This window comes from Pelobates fuscus, chromosome 11, assembly GCF_036172605.1.
Source record: "Pelobates fuscus isolate aPelFus1 chromosome 11, aPelFus1.pri, whole genome shotgun sequence".
Lineage (NCBI taxonomy): Eukaryota > Metazoa > Chordata > Amphibia > Anura > Pelobatidae > Pelobates > Pelobates fuscus.
In genome coordinates this window covers 23,470,682-23,489,942 of record NC_086327.1, presented here as the reverse complement: position 1 = coordinate 23,489,942, position 19,261 = coordinate 23,470,682, and the positions used below count along the sequence as shown (strand labels likewise).

Sequence of the window (19,261 nt, the reverse complement as noted above, 5' to 3'; positions counted from 1 at the left end):
CGAGAAAAGAGTAGGCCAGTGTCATACAAGGAAGTTTCTATTATAAAACATGTTTGCTTGATGCACGTATATATTCCAAGAGAACACAAGGAAGGCAAAACTGAGTTTGGTTGCTAGCTGACCATGTTATTACAGCATATACAATCAGTCAGCAGTAGTGCACATCCTCTCTAAATGTACATGGCTACGTACCCAGTATTATCCTTCCCATCCAAGGCAACACCGCACATTTTACACTTTCTTATTGTGTTCTGTCCATTTTATTAATAGTTTTCTGAGATTAACAGAAGTCTATTCTTAAAAATATATAATAATATAATAATTGCCTTACACAAATAAAATAAAACACATTTATTTGATTTAGAGCAGGAGGGGAACTTGCAAGTTGCAGTTCATTTTTTTTTTTTAAATCATACATATACCATGCGACAGTCTCTATATACCATCCAGGAATACTGGGGGGGAGGAGTTAATGATTTATAAAAAAAATTTATAAAAAATATATATATTAATCAAGATTTCGGAGCCTATTGAAGAGCCTTGGCCTGGCTGTAGCTTCACCAGTCCATCTTTTAATAGGGCCCAAGTGTTACCTCTTTGGCTTTTTTTTTTTTAAAACCATATTTTCTCTTTAATTTACACCCTGATGATATTCTTTGTCTCCATCTCTCAGGTGCATCATTTGACAAAAGCTCTCTTACTTGGGTGGCCTTAGCTCGGGTTGCCTCTCTCTGCAATCGTGCTGTCTTCAAAGCAGGAAATGACAACATTCCCGTACTGAAGGTGAATTAGCTACAATACTGGTACTTTGTTACAATATATGTTAATACGTATAGTTCAGTTTTTTTGTTTCATATGTAATGCTTTCTGGACTATGGTCATTCAATCCATGAAAATGTATTGTTTCTTGCATCTTGCTTTATATCTTTGTAATTTATCGTCCTAACTGGACAATTTAGATTGAACATCAGATCTACACTGACATGTCGATGTCTCTGTGTCTATATCTCCCTTAGAGAGATGTGGCAGGTGATGCATCCGAGTCCGCTCTCCTTAAGTGCATTGAATTGTCCTGTGGGTCTGTGAAGCTTATGAGAGAAAAGAACAAGAAGGTAGCAGAAATTCCCTTTAACTCCACCAACAAGTACCAGGTTAGTTCCACAGCGAACTGCAGGTGATGAAGTCCATTTCCTCCAAAGGACAAAAATGTAAAGACGTTCGTTGTAGTTTGTGAACACATGGTGAACACCAAACAGAAGTTTAAAAATGTGACTCAGAACATATTCCAAAATTGCCGATCTTAGTAAACCGTTACTTGGTAACTGTATTCACACTTTTGTTTAATTGCGATATCAATTTTAGTTCCTTGCGTGATAAATTAGGGACAAATAACCAGACGGTGCATCTTAGCCTTGCCGAATGAATAATTATTATCTCCCAGCTGTAGAGCAATTATGTCACGGCTCCTTTCTTCTCAATGTCTTTAGTTAATGTGAAAAAAGCAGAAAGTACCATATAATTGCTACTGCAATTGAAGAAAAAATTGAATATGTCTTCTGCCATTTTCGATTTTGGTATCATTTGTGGGGAAAAGCAGTGCTATGTAAGACACACAGTGAAATTACAATGAACTATTGATATAGAACGTGGTCATAAAAAAAGGACAATTCTGGGACAAAGTTCTAAACGTGAGGCCATCATCATGGACACAATGGAATGTTCCTACTGGCCCAGTCATTGGTCTTTAACCCAGAACTTTGCTATATCTATCTTTGCAGATGATTTATTGTCTTTGTCTATCTTCTGAAGCCTTGTTGACTGTCAGAATTGCTACTGACTAGGCCAAGTTTTCAAAAACGGCTTCAAATTCCGCATGTTTTAGGAGGCACATGATGAATAGTGTTTCCAGGCAGTATGTAGAATTAATATGCGGCCAGCATAAAATTAGTTAACTAATCTCAACGTTCCCTATAAGATTCTTTTACAGATTATTTTTTTTCTAGTTCTGGTCATCTACCACTTAATTGCATGTGGAACTTATAGCCGTCTGTAAACATATGGCCAAGGTGACATCTTTAATTCTTTAAATCACCATCACTTTTAATCTATTTTGTATACAGTTCAGCTGTGTTTGTCTGATGCAATCCATATCGCCCATGGCAACCCCCCCCCCCAGTTTCCCTCTCTCCCTGAGCCCTCTATGTCCCCCTGTCATTTTCATTCTCTCTCTGTGCAGATTAGGTCCAGGCAGTGTAGGATCCAGCTTGATCCTCCTTAACACCCGTTTTATGATAACATAAAAGCTTTTTAACTATCTATTCATCACACTGCCCTGGGTCACGCTGACTTTAACCCTTACAGGATTATTTACTAAAGTTAGAATTCAAAATACATTTTATATTAAAGGTTAAAATAGCTGAAATTAAAAAAAAAAAATTCTAAGTTAGCTATGGTTTCAGACCAGCTACTCTGCCCATAAATTTTTACATTCGGTTTGAATTCCCACTTTAGTAGAAAGCCCTGTTCGTTTGAACACCAAAAAAAAATGTGATGGGTGCAAAATTAAAGGACAACTATCACCCAAAGACTATTTTTTAATATAATAATAATTTCATCAAGTTTTGCATGGAAATATAATTATTTTTAAACAAAGTATATGTACAACTAGAAGAGCTACAATTTCTGGGGAAATTGTGTGAAGTGTTCTTGCCTCCACCAGTAGTCTACAACTGGAGTGGGCGGAGTAACTGTTATTATTTATTTATATAGCACATTTAATTGCAACGTTGTTGCCCAAAGTGCTTCACAGTTACATTAAAACATACATTTATAAAAACATTAGCAGGTGCAAAAGGCCCTGTCTATGACATCACTTGCTGCTGCAGCCTGGCACAGGTCAGAGTATTTTGGCGGTTGCCATCTTCAAACGGTCGTATTTTAAAAACTATAAATTCTACAGCGAAGAGCTTTATATTGTGAGAATCACAAGACCCAGACCTACATTTTGATGCATAGTATGTCTCTGAAGTATTACAAATGAAGGCATAGTCGCAGTTTAGAAATTGCCCTTCAAGTTTGAGCTGGCTTGAGTGAAGTTTCAATGAATGTCAATGGAAGGCGTGAGTTGCAAACAAATGGTCATATTGTGAAAACTATCAGGACTATGGCTTAGCCGTGGACATTTCTAGTGGCAGCAGGGATAGCTGAACGTTTTGATATAAAATTTGTGTAGGTGGGCTTGAAAATGAGGGAGTGGTGTCAGTTTAGATATCATGTCCTGATTTTTCAGCTTTTGCCAGCTCCCACTGTAGTTTTGAAAATTTTGCCATTCATTCCTATGGGACCAATTTCGCCACAAGAACGCCGATATTCCGTGAACCATTCGGCGAAACGTTCCACAAAGTAATAGCACACCAATCGGGAACAATCGCACGTTTCGGTATATTACTGTCTATGTAGTGTAAAAACTGTGGGAGGAGTTAGGGTGGTAAATTTGTCTATAATAAGAATAATAATATATATGTGAGATAACAGTAAGTGGTCTTGCTATGCAAGAACACTTAAATATGAGAAACTCATCCCTACCTTTAGTGTATGACAGGATCTCTCAGCTGCATACACCTTAAAGGGACACTCCAGTGCCAGGAAAACAAAATGTTTTCCTGACACTGCAGGTCCCCTCTCCCTCCCACCACAGGTTGCTGAAGGGGTTTTGACAACTGACATGCATTTTGGACCTGTACAAATGTGTAACCTTACATTCATTGTTAGTATGTACAAATGTGTAGCCTTACATTCATTGTTAGTATGTACAAATGATAATAGAGATCATGTCAATTGTGTATCTGTGAATTTCTTTTCGCTAATGTGAAGAACCTTTCTGTGTTCTCAGTTGTCCATCCATGAAACCGAGGACCCCAACGATAATCGCTATCTGCTGGTAATGAAGGGAGCCCCAGAGAGAATTCTCGAAAATTGCTCCACCATACTAATACAAGGCCAAGAGCAGCCATTAGATGAGGAGCTAAAGGAAGCTTTCCAGAATGCCTACCTGGAGCTGGGTGGCCTCGGAGAAAGAGTATTGGGTATGTACATAGAAAACCTGTCCATCAGGCTGAAATAATGTCTAAAAGCAAATAGTGCATTTTCTACATTTATACTTATACGGAATGCTGAGCATACTTCAGAAAAGGGACTGATTGTAAGTATACACAGTATATTAAAATTGTATAGGAAAAAGTAAAGGTAGAATTGAGAAAGCTTGGAATGTCTAACTATAGGAGGTGGTTGAGTACTTCTGAGAGAACTATCTTAAGTATTTAGTCAGTGCAATTATGGAATAATATCCACATAAATATATACTTCGGGTGCCAGGAAATGAAGATATGTAGGTGTTCATTGTGGTGTTTGAGATTAAAAAAAAAAAAATACGTAAGTGTTTTGACACCGAGAGAATAACTATTCACCCTTTACACTGAATTTGAGACACGGAAGCCAATTATCTGAAAAAGAAAAAAATAGGCTTTTATTTAACCGATAATGCAAACAAAAATAATCTAAATGTATATATCCAACAAGAACTGTCCTTTTGCATTCATGTATACATCTGTATACTTCTTTAATGAGAACCTCCATTTTGGTATCGTAATATGTTGACCATGCTAGTCTGGGGTGTACACTTTTTCTGATCTGCAATCTACTTGAATAGGCTAGTAAAGTTGTCCCCAGTGGCTTTACCGTGTTGTAATCAGTAACACTGTTATAGTCCGTAACTAGTTACTCTAATATCTAAATTCTAATACACTGTGAAAAATAAAAACAAAAAAATATACAGAGTTTCTGATGGTTACATCTTATAGAACAGTTAGATAAATACTGTAGTTCAGAACAGGTTATTGTACTTCTGCTGCTGGTATGGGATCAGCTCTTCTACAAACCCTAGTTTGGGGAATTAAGCTGTGCTTAGGACTTGGTTGAGTATCTTCCTTTACATTTTGTTTGCTGCTTCGATCTTCCAGCTTCCATGTCATGATTTGGAACAATAAGCTATTGAATGCTTTTTTTTTAAAAAGGTTTGTTACAAATTAATTGTACCCAAGATTGGTACACAAGTTCCAGCTGATGATTTTAGTGTCCATCATCTCTCATCCATGTAATCCATTGTCAAAACCTCTTTCTTGCAGGGTTCTGCCATTACTACTTCCCAGAGGAGCTGCATCCCAAGGGCTTTGCTTTTGATACCGAAGACCTGAACTTTACCACAGAAAACATGTGCTTTGTGGGACTTATGTCTATGATTGACCCTCCCAGGGCAGCTGTGCCAGATGCTGTTGGTAAATGCCGAAGTGCCGGAATCAAGGTGAGGGGGAAAATGAGGAGGGTAATTTGAGGAAAATGGTAAATCATTGTAAGCATTGAACACATCTTTGGTTTTGACAATGGAAGGAGGTACAACAAGCTTGAAGATCATTAGGTTTAACATCACGACCACTCACAATAGAGCGCTGCATAAGATGTCCATTTATCCAGTACAGCACCCACCCTGGATAAAATATTGACGCAATGTCTGGCTTATCCCAGATTCTCTCTGTAGTAATATGTGGAATTGCAAGGAAATAAAAAGCTGATGGTTCTTAATAAATTGGGGTTGTGATCAAATTCCACTGCTCTCCAGCTGATATCTGGTCAACTGTTACCTCGACTACCTCAATAGGGACCTCAACTAGTTTAGCTGTGGATCTCACCAAATCAAACCCAAACCTACTATAGTGAATACCACAAAGTGTTCCCCTTGGAATGGCAACAGGAGCCAGACTAACTATGGTGATTGGTGAATAACGAAATTCTTTCCACTACTTTCTGAAGGCCAAATAAGTCTCAGACACTTGCAATTCCCTAAGTGGTGTAGTCGGCAAAAGTTGGGGTGGAAGTAATTGCACTGTTAAGAACTCGCCCACACTAGTGCTATTTTCCCTAAATAGTGTCCAACCCCTACACAGAGAATAGTTCTAATAATACTGCCAGCCAATCCCTCGTCAATTAAAGGATTTCTTCAAAACGGCTTCAAAATCACTCCATCCGGCATACATTTATTTTTGGCAGATTTAGCTTTTCTCATTTCCAATATATTTGATTCTAAATGATACTAAACTATTTATGCATGTATGCTATTTAAGTACCGGTAATTCACTTCTAAAATATGTTATTTGCATTACTTTAGTTTCAACGGGTTAGCTATAAATTAAGCTCATCTGATATCTTTTTACATCTGGCATTAGATTGAAGTCCCTGAGTGGTATTATCTGCTAGAGCAGATAAAATACGGGTCAGTGATGGATCTCGATATAGTGCATGTGACTCACTCAGTAAAACAGGGATTACTGAGATTATTCATTCTGGATCAGACTAACCACTCTTTGATCTTCCACAGGTTATTATGGTAACAGGAGACCACCCGATTACAGCTAAAGCCATCGCTAAAGGAGTCGGTATCATCTCAGAGGGTAATGAGACTGTAGAGGACATTGCAGCCAGACTAAACATCCCCGTCAGCCAAGTCAACCCCAGGTGGGTTTTTCACAATGAACATATTTACATGTTGATGAAAGAGGCCAAGGGAAAAAGGAAGTGAAGACCATCGTGGACAATAAATAAAATGCAACGAATGTGAACCCATAGAAAACATATGTGTTGGGTACAATTGTGACAGGATGATGTTCTTACGATATTATGACAATCATAGTAATCGGACTGAATTTAGTGAGGGATTTATCCAGTGATTACCAGCTGCAGAAAATACAGCAGAAGAGTTGCTACTAATTGCACTTTTATCTTATTAAAATCTTAGCAGTTTTACTTTTTTTACAATATTGTTTTTACATGGCATGGCAGACATTGCATGTAAATTACTGAGCCTTGCAGTTATGTACACATGGCACTATTGAAGGGATGCCAGAGTGCTGGTACCTCATTTCCGTACAGTGCATCATGGGAAGTGAGGTCACTCTGAACACAGAAGTGCCCATGGCAGTACTTATTTTCAGAGAAAGGAACAAGAAACTGACATTTGCTACAATGTTACCAGTTTATTGTTAATTGACAACCTACTTCATATCATGTGCTACTGGAATAATACTGAAACAATCTCTAATGGGAGGTCATATATCTTTGAATTATCCATTTTAATATCTCATGGTTGCAGACTACATACGGGCATAATGTGAACATTTAGGTAATGTCTTTTAATACAATTCCCCCAACAACCCATCAACCAATGAACACATATATTTATTCATTAGTTTTAGTTTTTTAAAGAACATAGAAGGGAAAAAAGAGTGAGATCACATCACCACATGTTGGTCTAGTGGTGAATTGTTTTGTTTTAAATTATTTTGCTTTTTATTAATAAAAATTAATGTTGGTCGCTAGTCATCCACAGCCTGGTCCCAACTGGACGTATGGCTGTGGTAAATATTACATACTTCCTTCTAGCCATACCAGTTCATACCAGAAATGGGCACTGTGATACACTCTCAGCCAATCACAGCCATCCATTGCTGTTCAGACTAACTCTTCCTCATTAGACCAATTGCACAGAGGGGCTGGGCTGCTGAGGAGTATCGTTTAGTATTAAAACATGAAAAAGGTTTAGCACTGAATGGAAAGATAACACCAGGGTACTCCAAACACTATAACAACTGCCATGAGATGAAGCAGTTATAGTGCCTAATGTGTCCCTTTTAATTTTCAATCTCTCTGCTATGTAATATTGTAGCATGTCACCCATATTAGTAACTCACAGAGAATCTGCCCCAAAACATCCCTGTCATCATAATGATGAAAATATATTCTATGATTACTTTGCTTTAGGAATAGTAGATTTGGTTCATAACAATAGCTGTTTTAAAAGTGCCAGGGGACTGACATACCCTAAATTATCCTCTCCCCAGAGACGCCAAGGCCTGTGTAATTCATGGGACCGATCTGAAGGATTATAGCGCAGAGCAGATTGATGAGATCCTGCAGAACCACACGGAGATTGTCTTTGCCCGAACCTCTCCTCAGCAGAAACTCATTATCGTGGAAGGTTGCCAGCGACAGGTGAGAGTTCTAGAATTACAGAAAGCATTACGGCCAGAGGCATTGCAATGGTCAAGAAATATCCGGGGCTTGAGCCCAAAAGGTGAAAGTCTTACCTCTTCCAAACTCCAGCTCTACAAGATACGGCTCTTGACACCCTCAATTACTTACAGCAACACACACACACAAAGTTACACACATTTGGGCACAGAGAACAAACACAGACAGACAAACACAGGCACTGAGATACAATCACAGGCAGTCACGGACAGGCACAGACATGGACAGGCAAAGCCAGGCAAAGGCACAGACACACAAAGACAGACAAAGAGAAAGACAGACAGGCATAGACAGACACACAGACAGACACACACACAGTCAGGCACATGTGTATACATACATAGATATGATTAAAAAAAAGCTACTAGCTGAGCTCCCTTCCAGTACCTTTGATGCAGGCCACTTTATTCAGGGCCGGTGGCCAGCAAGCTCTCTGTGTATAGGACAGAAGGTTAAGGAGAGCAGACAGCATGCCGCCAGCCCTGCGCTTCAAGTTTAAATGTCTAAATACAGGCAGCAATAAACAATCCAGATTCACTCACTATAGTGCTTGAAAGTACAAGAATAAATCAAAGTAAAATATACAGGCATACAAGAATAAATAAAAGTAAAATATAGAGACATACAAGAATAAATCAAAGTAAAATATACAGACATACAAGAATAAATCAAAGTAAAATATACAGACATACAAGAATAAATAAAAGTAAAATATAGAGACATACAAGAATAAAATAAGAGTAAAATATACAGACATACAAGAATAAAATAAGAGTAAAATATACAAGTTTAAATGTCGCCGTGCTGGGCCCACTCCTCCAGCATAGCTTTGTGCTCTCCCTCCTGGTCAGTGAGTTTCAGCCAGAAGCAGCACAGTGATTGATTGATAGTAATAATATTAATATACATATATGGTAATATTCCCTGTATCCCTATCACTACGCTGATCAGCCACAACATTAAAACCGCTGACAGGTGAAGTGAATAACATTGATTATATCGTTACAATGGCACCTGTCAAAGGGTGGGATATATTAGGCAGAACTTAGGCCTTGAATTTCATGTGTTGGAAGCAGGAAAAATGGGCAAAACGAAAAGACCCCTCTGACTCTGACAAGTGCCAAATAGTGATTTGTAGACACCTTGATCAGAACATCTCCAAAACAGCAAGTCCTGCGGGGTGGACCAGCTATGCAGTGGTTAATACCTACCAAAAGCGGTTCAACGAAGGAAAAACTGTGATTTTAATGCTGTGGCTGATCAGTGTCGATGCAGACTCACCATAATACTGCACAACATCATGTTAATTTCAATTTACTCAACATTAAACTGTAGTGAAATGAAAACTGAATTATAACATTTCTGTCGAAGTAGCCATATACATGACTTTAAAGGGACTCTCCAGTGCCGAAAAACATATCCATTTTCCTGGCACTGCAGGACCCTGCAGTGTGCCTCTCCCTCCTACCCCCCATCCCATGTTGCTGAAGGGGTTAAAACCCCTTTCAGTGACTTACCTGAATCCAGCGCCGATTTCCCTCGGCGCTGGGTCAGGCTCTGCCCACGCTCCTCCCCCGCCGATATCAGCCGGCGGGGGAGAGCTAATGCGCGTGTGCGGCAATGGCTGCTCGCGCATATTAAACCTATTAAAACATTAACATTGAATAATGCTTTCCTATGGGGATTACGGTGACGCTGGAGGTCCTCATGCATAGCGTTAGGACGTCCAGCGTGTTCTAAGAACATGGAAGTCCCTCTAGTGGCTGTCTGATAGACAGCCACTAGAGGAGGCATTAACCTGCAAGGTAATTATTGCAGTTTATAAAAAACACTGCAATAATTACACTTGCAGGGTTAAGGGTGGTGGGAGTTGGCACCCAGACCACTCCAATGGGCAGAAGTGGTCTGGGTGCCTGGAGTGTCCCTTGAATTGGGGATTTTTGCCAAATCACCTATTGTTGCTTAAGTTTTGCAATTCAGTTTTCAATTCAATACAATTCAGTGTTTAGTGAATCAACTACATGTATGTGGAACATCTGACAACAAAGCTAAGATGGAGCCGCCTATCTACATTATAAAGATTATTGTTTTTTATACCTTACAAATCCACATTAGTAACACAGGGTATAGGTAAAGATAATATAATACTATAGGACTACTTTGCTAATGCACCAATGTTTAAAGGGTCGAGTAAATCGTTTTTTTACAAACAGCCCTCAAGCTTTAACTGTGTTGATGCACCCCACTCCCATCAGTGTTTTTTTAAAGTAAAAGGTTTTGCAATTGATATTATGAACTTCTTCCAGCCTATTATTTAAAAGTCATATTTATCTTTTTGTTTTACTGACCCATATATATATATATATATATATATATATATATATAATTCCCATGCTGCTCAGTACTATAACCATCTGCAGTGCCAAAGTTGACCATCACTGCTCTAGCACCAAGCCCAAAACACAGATCTGTAACAACACGCCTTCGTTCTTCATGCTTCCTTCTTAACTTCTCGCCTCTGCAGGGTGCAATTGTGGCCGTGACAGGCGATGGTGTAAATGACTCCCCTGCTCTAAAGAAGGCTGACATTGGGGTTGCCATGGGCATTGCTGGCTCGGATGTTTCAAAACAGGCTGCTGACATGATTCTCCTGGACGATAATTTTGCTTCAATTGTCACTGGTGTTGAGGAAGGTAAGAAGATACCAGGGCATTTGTGTGTGATATCGGAGGGGTACCTGAGTGATTTGATTAAATCTGTAGGGAATTTCAATGCTTATATTTCTGCCACCAATATGTAGGTCGCCTTATCTTTGATAATCTGAAGAAGTCCATCGCCTACACACTGACAAGTAACATTCCTGAGATCACACCCTTCCTGCTTTTCATCATGGCCAACATTCCACTGCCCTTGGGTACCATCACTATCCTGTGCATTGATCTGGGCACTGACATGGTGAGTAGACGACAGGCTAGCAACACAGAATTAATCCATACACCCCAAGAGCTCCACAGTAATTATCCTCACAGTAATGTGTTTTTTGTTTTAACTTACATTTTAGCTGCATAAATTGTTATTAGTAAGTCACCTAAAATTTCTCAGGACAGCCCTACCCATGGCCATCACCCTTCCACTCACACCCCTGAAATTAAAGCATTCCTTTTTGTCCGTTTGAAATATTGAGCAGTGTGATTAAGCTATAACTAGTGACGAGAATAGGGTTAGGATTGTTATTATTTTCACTTAACTCCAAAATGTAGCGAATTGAAATGCAAATTGCAAACAGTTAAAGCTAAAATAGCTGTGCTCTTACAATAACTTTAAGTTGGCGAATTTTCCCAAATCAGCTATTTTTGTAATTTAGTTTTACGTTCACTTCATTAAAGTCTTTTGGATAAAGTTTGGTAAATAAACCCAGGAGAAGTGAATTGTTGTGGTGAAATGAAAAAGTATCTTGCTAAATTAAGGCAAGAATAATTGACTCCGCTGGTTTGACCTAAATCTAGCAAATGGAGTTGTCAGATCAGTATGGTTCACAGTTTAAAGAATTACAGATATAATGTTGCACTCCATCTCCAGGTTCCTGCCATCTCCCTCGCCTACGAGGCCGCTGAGAGTGACATCATGAAGAGACAGCCTAGGAACCCTCGTACAGACAAACTGGTCAACGAAAGACTGATCAGCATGGCGTACGGACAGATTGGTAGGTACACTCTGTTTATGACAGGGTCATCTCAATCTTTCATTTCTCCAACATGTATTATTATTATTATTATTATTATCATCATGTGAGGCAGTGCACTTAAGTAACCACAGAGAGGCAGTATAGTCATAATCAGGGCCGAATTTAGATAAGAAGAGGCCCTGGGCTATTCCACTTATGAGGCCCTTTCACCTCCCATTTTTAAGTTTGTAAATTACATGAGAGACAATAAAATACATCATTACTGTGATATATATCAATATGTTAAATGAAACATGTTGTGATTGGTACTAACCTTTGTAAAAAATGTGGCACGGATAAGAAATTAAAAAAAGTTGAAATGAGGAGAGGGGGGTGATTGTGAGAGGGGGTGATTGTGAGAGGGGGTGATTGTGAGGGGGGTGATTGTGAGGGGGGTGATGAGGAGGGGGGGTGATGAGGAGAGGGGGGTGATGAGGAGAAGGAGGGGGGGCGAGGGGGGGTGATGAGGAGAGAGGGGGTGAGGGGGGTGATGGGGTGGTGGTGAGGAGAGGGGGGGTGATGAGGAGAGGTGGGATGGTGATGGGGGTGAGTAAAATATTACCTTAAATCCCTGGTGGTCCGGTGGGGTCCCTGGTGGTCCGGTGGCCCTCATTTCTGGTCTGCAGCTCTCATGGATCTCGCGAGACCCAATCAGAGCGTTGCCATGGTAACCCGCGGCAACGCTCTGATTGGGCAGTGCACGTGAGATCCATGGTATGCAGCTTTGCACATTGCTGCTGGCCCATTAGTAATGGGAGAAAGCGCAGGACTTCTCTTTTTGTATTTGCACATTGCGGAGCTGCAGGAGGGGCATTGCAGTCTGCCCCGGGCACCCCCCTAGTAAGTGGCACCCGGGGCGGACCGCCCCCCCCTTAGTACGCCACTGGTCATATCATATGCGTAGAATTTCTCCTTATTTTCGGTTCAGTGTTTTAGTGTTCACTGTTTTTAGAATAGCGTAATTTTAATTTTGCTAACAATTTGAATGTAGGCCCCTCTTGATCTTGAGGCCCTAGGCTGAAGCCTAGTTAGCCTATAAGAAAATCCGGCCTTGGTCATAATCTTGTTGTTTATTAATAGTAGGTTGGGTGCTAGTGTCTCTTGTTGAATGAAAATTACGTGTTACTTATATGGGAAACAGGTCACTATAAGAGTGCCCATGAGCATGCTAGATGGCCGTGGCACGGGGTTCGGTTGAAATACCATAAACAGGTACACTGTCTAGGTTATTCACTAAAGTGAGAATTCAACGTGAATCCAAAGAGAATTTGTAATAAAATAGTTTCTCCTCTGTGTCTTTTTCCAGTTGATTTATGTATATGTCTGCTTGGGTAAAAGGCTCGCCAGGTTGATATAAGTCTATATTAACCAAAAATACTAAAACACATTCTGAATTATTGTTTCTTCAGGTTTATTCTTGCAGTTACTGATACATAAAAAAACAACAAAGGATGTTACAGGAGATTAGATGTTAAACAGGAGATGGTAATTGCTGGACTCCTGAAGTGAGAGTTAGTCTACATAGTTAGAGGACAGCTGGACAAGAAGAACAAGACCTCGTGGTCCTTTGTCCCCTATTCTGTATAGGTATGACCATTATGACGTCAGACCTTTTAAATATACCCATGGCCATATAAGGACAAGGCCCCCAATTACCACATTCCAGAGTTCTCATGGTACAGCATAGCAAAGTACCATCTGTTCTCTTTAACCCATTAGACATCCATGCCTACCGTAAATATAAATAGGAACATAGTAAAATTCTACAGCATTCAAAGAGAATTAAAAATTTAAGGTCAACCTAACTGAAGTAAAATAAATTCTCCAAGTCAGCGATGCTTTCCGTTTGGCTACTTTAGCCTTAAGTTTGATAATTACTTTGAATTGACACTTTAGTGAATAACCCTGTATGTCTTGTCTCTCTCTACTTTTTCCCTCATGTCTCCTTCCTCTCATTCCCACATTAGGTATGATCCAAGCCCTGGGTGGATTCTTTGCCTATTTCGTAATTCTGGCAGAGAATGGCTTCCTCCCATCTCATTTGGTCGGAATCCGGTTAAACTGGGATGACAGGACGTGCAATGACCTGGAAGATAGCTACGGGCAGCAATGGGTTAGTTCTACCCCTATGTGTCGATGTTCATGTAATCCCTAATCTAATTTGATATATTTACCTAGTATAAATCCGATGGTGGAGGTGACTGTTGCAGATATGCATCCCTGACTCTTTACTCTTCCCTCTAGACATATGAACAGCGAAAAATTGTGGAGTTCACGTGTCACACATCCTTCTTCGTCAGTATTGTGGTCGTACAGTGGGCAGATGTCATCATTTGCAAAACTAGGAGGAATTCAGTGTTCCAGCAGGGCATGAAGTAAGATACAAACAACCCAAAATAAGGCAACTCTAAACAACATAAATATTACAGCCAGAATATTACAGCCAAACACCCATACCATATATCCAATTGACCGGGACCAGATGTCCACAAAATACCCTCTAGCTAATTGTTTAAGGTGGCTACATTCTAACCTTGCCTAGATTTCAGTTGACCAATCCATTAGCTTGAAGTGGCTGGAAAAATCATCTCTTATTCGTACCCAGTGGGTAAAAACATTTCTTCACAACACACAGACTCCAGTCTTACATGAGCTGTATCTCTTTCCTATGTCGTCTTTTTTTCTATTCTTATCAGAATATCTCTTCCTCTCTTCCAGGAACAAGATCCTCATCTTTGGTCTGTTCGAAGAAACCGCTCTGGCTGCTTTCTTGTCGTACTGCCCTGGAATGGACATTGCACTTAGAATGTACCCGCTAAAGTAAGAGATGTTGTGGTATCCCTGAGGGTTCTCAATGATTGTCGTTGCATAGTGTGTCCTTTTCCTCCTAGAAACTACATCAACACATTATGCAGAAAGCATACATCCACACACAACAGTTTATAGTACAAAAAATATCGACAATGAGGCAATTTTGCAGTGGTAAAATAGTTTGAAAAATTACATATTATAATGAGACATGTATTAGACCTGTTAGAAAGACAAAGAGTCCAGGTATTAGTGGCTTGGAGTGAAATGAAAACAGAAAAAAAAACTCTCTAACTCAACTATATTCCAACTTGATGTTTACCTTACATTAAAAACTTGAATTTGTCAACAAAGTGTAGGGTTACTATAAGCGCAACATGTGAATGTCCTGTAACTTGGCTGAGAAGGTGCATCAACACGCTGTGTCCTATACTTTAATGTGGACTATGTTCTTCAAGGCTTGCATATCTATTGATTGTTTTTGGATCTTTTTTGTGCCCAGGCAAAGAGGCAAATAATCGATCTATTGCTTTGTTTCCTATAGACCCAGCTGGTGGTTCTGTGCCTTCCCATACAGCTTCCTCATCTTTGTATATGATGAGATTCGAAAACTCATCCTTAGGAGACACCCAGGAGGTAAGAGCAGAAATGTCATGAGAATATAAGATATTTTTTCCTATTGATAGTAAAGACCCGGTGACTTCATATTTAGGTTTAATTGGTTGTATCAGTCACGTTAATGTTTGTACTGCAATTGGGATAACATGATATATAATTCCAGAAGGTGGTACAATAGGTTGTGTGACATTGTCAATGTCAACCTTTATGAAGATAGAGAGACAGAATGACTGTGGTTTTAAAATAATCTAAAATAACCCATTAAATCTTTGAGTAAAATGGACACACCACAGCGACTGTGGTCATGTGGCTTGTGTAAGTTGACAGCTAAGCTTGCACACTTGCTATTCTCAGAGCGCTACAGAAGTGCTTGTTCTGTGCTTTTGGGGGGATTCTTTTGGCGTCACCAATAGGAGGAACACAAGAGGAATAATCTAGAATGGAGCAGTCCTAAAAGGATTTTACCTCTAGAACCATAGTACTTGTGAGATAAGTGTTAGTAACGAAGTACAATTAAAATACACTGTTAGAATACTGTTTAATTTCAATTTTTTTTTTTACAGGTTGGGTAGAAAAAGAATCTTATTATTAAATTCCCAGAGAAGAGTCTCCCAGACCTGGACCCTCTCCAACCTCTGAATTTCCCCCTACCCGAAAGAAAATAAAATCAAAACATAAAAAACAAAAAAAACAAAAAAAAAAACAACAACCCCCACCAACAGATTCCCTTGGAAAAAAAAACAGCAAATACCACTGGATTTAAAGTAATGCAATGTCAGCTGTAAAACCCACTCCCAAACTTTCTGTTCCAGGTTTATTTTGGTTCTTTTCAACTCATTTCTCTCCTCTCCTTTTTCTGTAAAATTATAAATATATATATATATATATTATATATAAATATAAATAGTACCAGGATTTTTTTTTCTTTGTTTTCCATTTTGTTTTGATTTTAATGTTATGATATAAAAGGAGGGGGAGAGAGAGAGAGATAAAAAGAGATAACGGATGGTGGCAGAAGTGGGATTAAAAGGGGAATATGGATTAGGAGGAAAGGTATATAACACTTGGGGGATAAATTAGGGATGGACAAACTTTGCAATGGCACTGTCTTGATTCTAGTCCAGTCTTTTGGCAGACACAGTCTGCAGCAACTGTTGCGTCAAACGTCGACTGTCTCTGAGAATAAATATAAATGGTCAAACTCTGTCACAGACACAGTAGAAATTTAGAATATAAAATATGGTAAAAAACTCTATGCTAGCAGACTTTCAAGCAAATGTACAAATCAAGAGCAAACAGGATATTATTTTGGCCTCATCCCCAAAAATGGGAATCACACGTTTGCATATATTTTACCAGAGTCCAAATTATGAGATGAGCGAGTTTAAACCGTTAGTTCTCTCGATCTCTGCTTTTGCATGCTATGCTGCTAGAGCAACATATAGTTTTCTCCATTTAGTCTACATGTAAAATATTTAAGCTGTTTAAGTGACAGAGTCCATTTAAGGCTTGCAGTGCTAGATAGGCCAACGTGGCGATACTTTACTTTAACAGCCCCCTCTAGTGCAGAAAATATGTAAAAACAAAAAAGTGTATAAAATATAAAAAAAAAATAAAAAAAAATAAAGAGAGAAAAGAGATAAAATATGAGAGAATAGGGGGAAAAAAAAGGAAATATGGTTAGATCAATGTAAGGCTGCAAGAGAACTCTCTTCCAAATAACCTATTTGCTGCCAAAGGAGTGCGAAAACGCTGCTCACTGTATCCCCGCAGCGTAAGGGGTTAATCCAGGGATATTCTAGGGCACCAGTAATATTATGCTTTATGAACAATCTGACTGGTGTACAGTGTAGATTTTATTTATTTTTAATGGGCATTAAGCCTTTGAGTGCCAGAAGGGGGTGAGTTACCCACTGCGAAGCAATACATTGCTAAAATAAAATAATTCATCCCGGCCAGGAACTCAAAAGTGTTGATCGATCTCTCCTGTTAACCCTTCAATTTCCAGAGAGAGACCCACAGAGCATCTCTCATATCGGAGTCTTGTTACTGTAATAATATTCTCCCCCTCCCGATCCCCCCAAGCCCCCCCCCCCCCGCACCCACCTTGCCACTTCCTATTTCTCCATATCTGCTTTATTCAGAGTCTATGGGAGTGAGAGGTTATGTGTCTTTGGTATGTGTGCGTTTATTAGCAGGGGGTGAGAGGTAGGTGTCCTTATGTCTCTGTTTTAGAAGGGGGTGATGCTTACATGTCCCTCTTGTCTTTGTACTAGGCAGGGGTGAGAGGTACGTATTCCTGCTGTCTGTGTACTAGAAAAAGCATGAGAGGTGGGTGATTCTCTGTGTATTAATAGAGCGTGCGAGGTGGTTGGTTTTATATTAGGAGGGGGGTGAAATAAGGGTCTGTTTAGTAGGACGGGGGCGAGAGAGATGTAATGGCAGGGAATGCTATATTAGAAGGGCAAGTGTTTGCAATAGGTGAAAGATCTATATGTTATCATGTTGGCAAGGGTTGAAAGGATTCACTGCTGTTAAAGGTGGAGGGGTGATTGCCATCAGTGTCTGTTCTGTGTCTCCACCCCCCTCTTAACATTAGTTTTTGTCAGGTTGTCAGAATTTTTTTTTTGTTTGTTTGTTTTTTTAAACTTGTGTTTTCCTGCCATTTTCTGTGATTTACAAAAATAAATGAATAATAAAAAATACCCCAAAAAACTGCAAACGGGTTGTTTTCTGATCTCGGCGTGCGCGTGCATTCTCGTCTAAACGTGATTATTGGAGCAGTGAAGATTTATATTGGTAGTCCTATCAGCATAATTGCATTACACCATCGCACAATGAATGGGAAATGCCTTATCCGAAGTCATTGTCCGTCCATTTATCACTGGAGACTTTAATGTGATTTTGCTGCTTACATTTTCTCTTATATCTGTCTCAAACAACAGGGTAAATTGCAATCCAGCATCCAGAACCGATCAATAATGTATTCTGATTTTTGGGGGGCAAATATCGAGCGTCAGTTGTCAAATGGTCAAAATTCAATATTCACAAATAATTTTTCTACCGCTGAAGTCAGAAACACATTGTAAAACCAGGCTTAACTCATGAGTTGGGTATTAATCTTGTGATGTCAAGTTCAATACGTTGACATTGCAAGATTAATGCCAAAACAAACTAAATAATAAACTACGGCACCTTTGCAGGGTTTTCGACTACAACACAAGTTGCTGTTTACACAGAGCCAAGTGCATTGATGCGAATCACTGACAGGTGTTCAGTTGGCACATTTCCAGTGAATTTTGCAGTGTGTGTCTCTGGTGTTCAGATGGATGCGTTAGGTATTTTTAAATTATTTTCATTGTATTTACACTTCTTATTTGTCCTTTATTTTTTATTTTAGATTTTTTAATTTTTTGCAGTATGCACTCAAAAAGTATACAGAACGATTTATAAATGGTTCACAATTGTATCTTGTTACAGAGGTAATGGTCATAAATGAGATACAGGAATTATACAGTACATTGTAAGTATGCAACCAGAGGTGTTACTAGAAATCACGGGGCCCCAGTGCAAAAATTACCCTGGGGCCCCCCATACTTCTCACCCCCCCAGCCTCTCCATGTGTCACATACACGCCCCTCAATGTGACTCATTCACACACTGACATACATGCAGATACACACCATATAACACATACAGATACCTACACGGACATATGCTTATACACAGACACACACGCAAATGCAGACACACAAACCAACACAGACACATATATACACACAAACACACAAGCAGATACACAAAATGACACTCCTATAGATACAAACACTGACACAAATACAGATATACAGATATACCGACACACACATGCGGATACACAGACACATACAGACAGATACACAAACACTTAAGGACTAACATTCAAATACACAGACATTCATACAAATACAAACAGACACACATTCAGATACA

At 39.4% G+C, this 19,261-nt stretch overlaps 1 protein-coding gene across 1 annotated transcript in view; it reads left to right on the top strand.

The window, feature by feature from the left end:
- The window catches only part of ATP1A3 (ATPase Na+/K+ transporting subunit alpha 3), a 57,193-nt gene extending 39,189 nt beyond the window's left edge, over positions 1-18,004 (top strand). Inside the window, exons 10-23 of the mRNA XM_063436257.1 lie at positions 674-783; positions 1,017-1,151; positions 3,893-4,085; positions 5,184-5,359; positions 6,431-6,567; positions 7,950-8,100; positions 10,664-10,832; positions 10,940-11,094; positions 11,719-11,842; positions 13,831-13,976; positions 14,108-14,238; positions 14,582-14,683; positions 15,216-15,307; positions 15,853-18,004. Coding sequence (XP_063292327.1) covers positions 674-783; positions 1,017-1,151; positions 3,893-4,085; positions 5,184-5,359; positions 6,431-6,567; positions 7,950-8,100; positions 10,664-10,832; positions 10,940-11,094; positions 11,719-11,842; positions 13,831-13,976; positions 14,108-14,238; positions 14,582-14,683; positions 15,216-15,307; positions 15,853-15,881 — 1,850 coding nt within the window. The 3' untranslated portion in view covers positions 15,882-18,004. The remainder of the gene's footprint in view (positions 1-673; positions 784-1,016; positions 1,152-3,892; positions 4,086-5,183; positions 5,360-6,430; positions 6,568-7,949; positions 8,101-10,663; positions 10,833-10,939; positions 11,095-11,718; positions 11,843-13,830; positions 13,977-14,107; positions 14,239-14,581; positions 14,684-15,215; positions 15,308-15,852) is intronic.
- Positions 18,005-19,261: the final 1,257 nt, after the last annotated feature.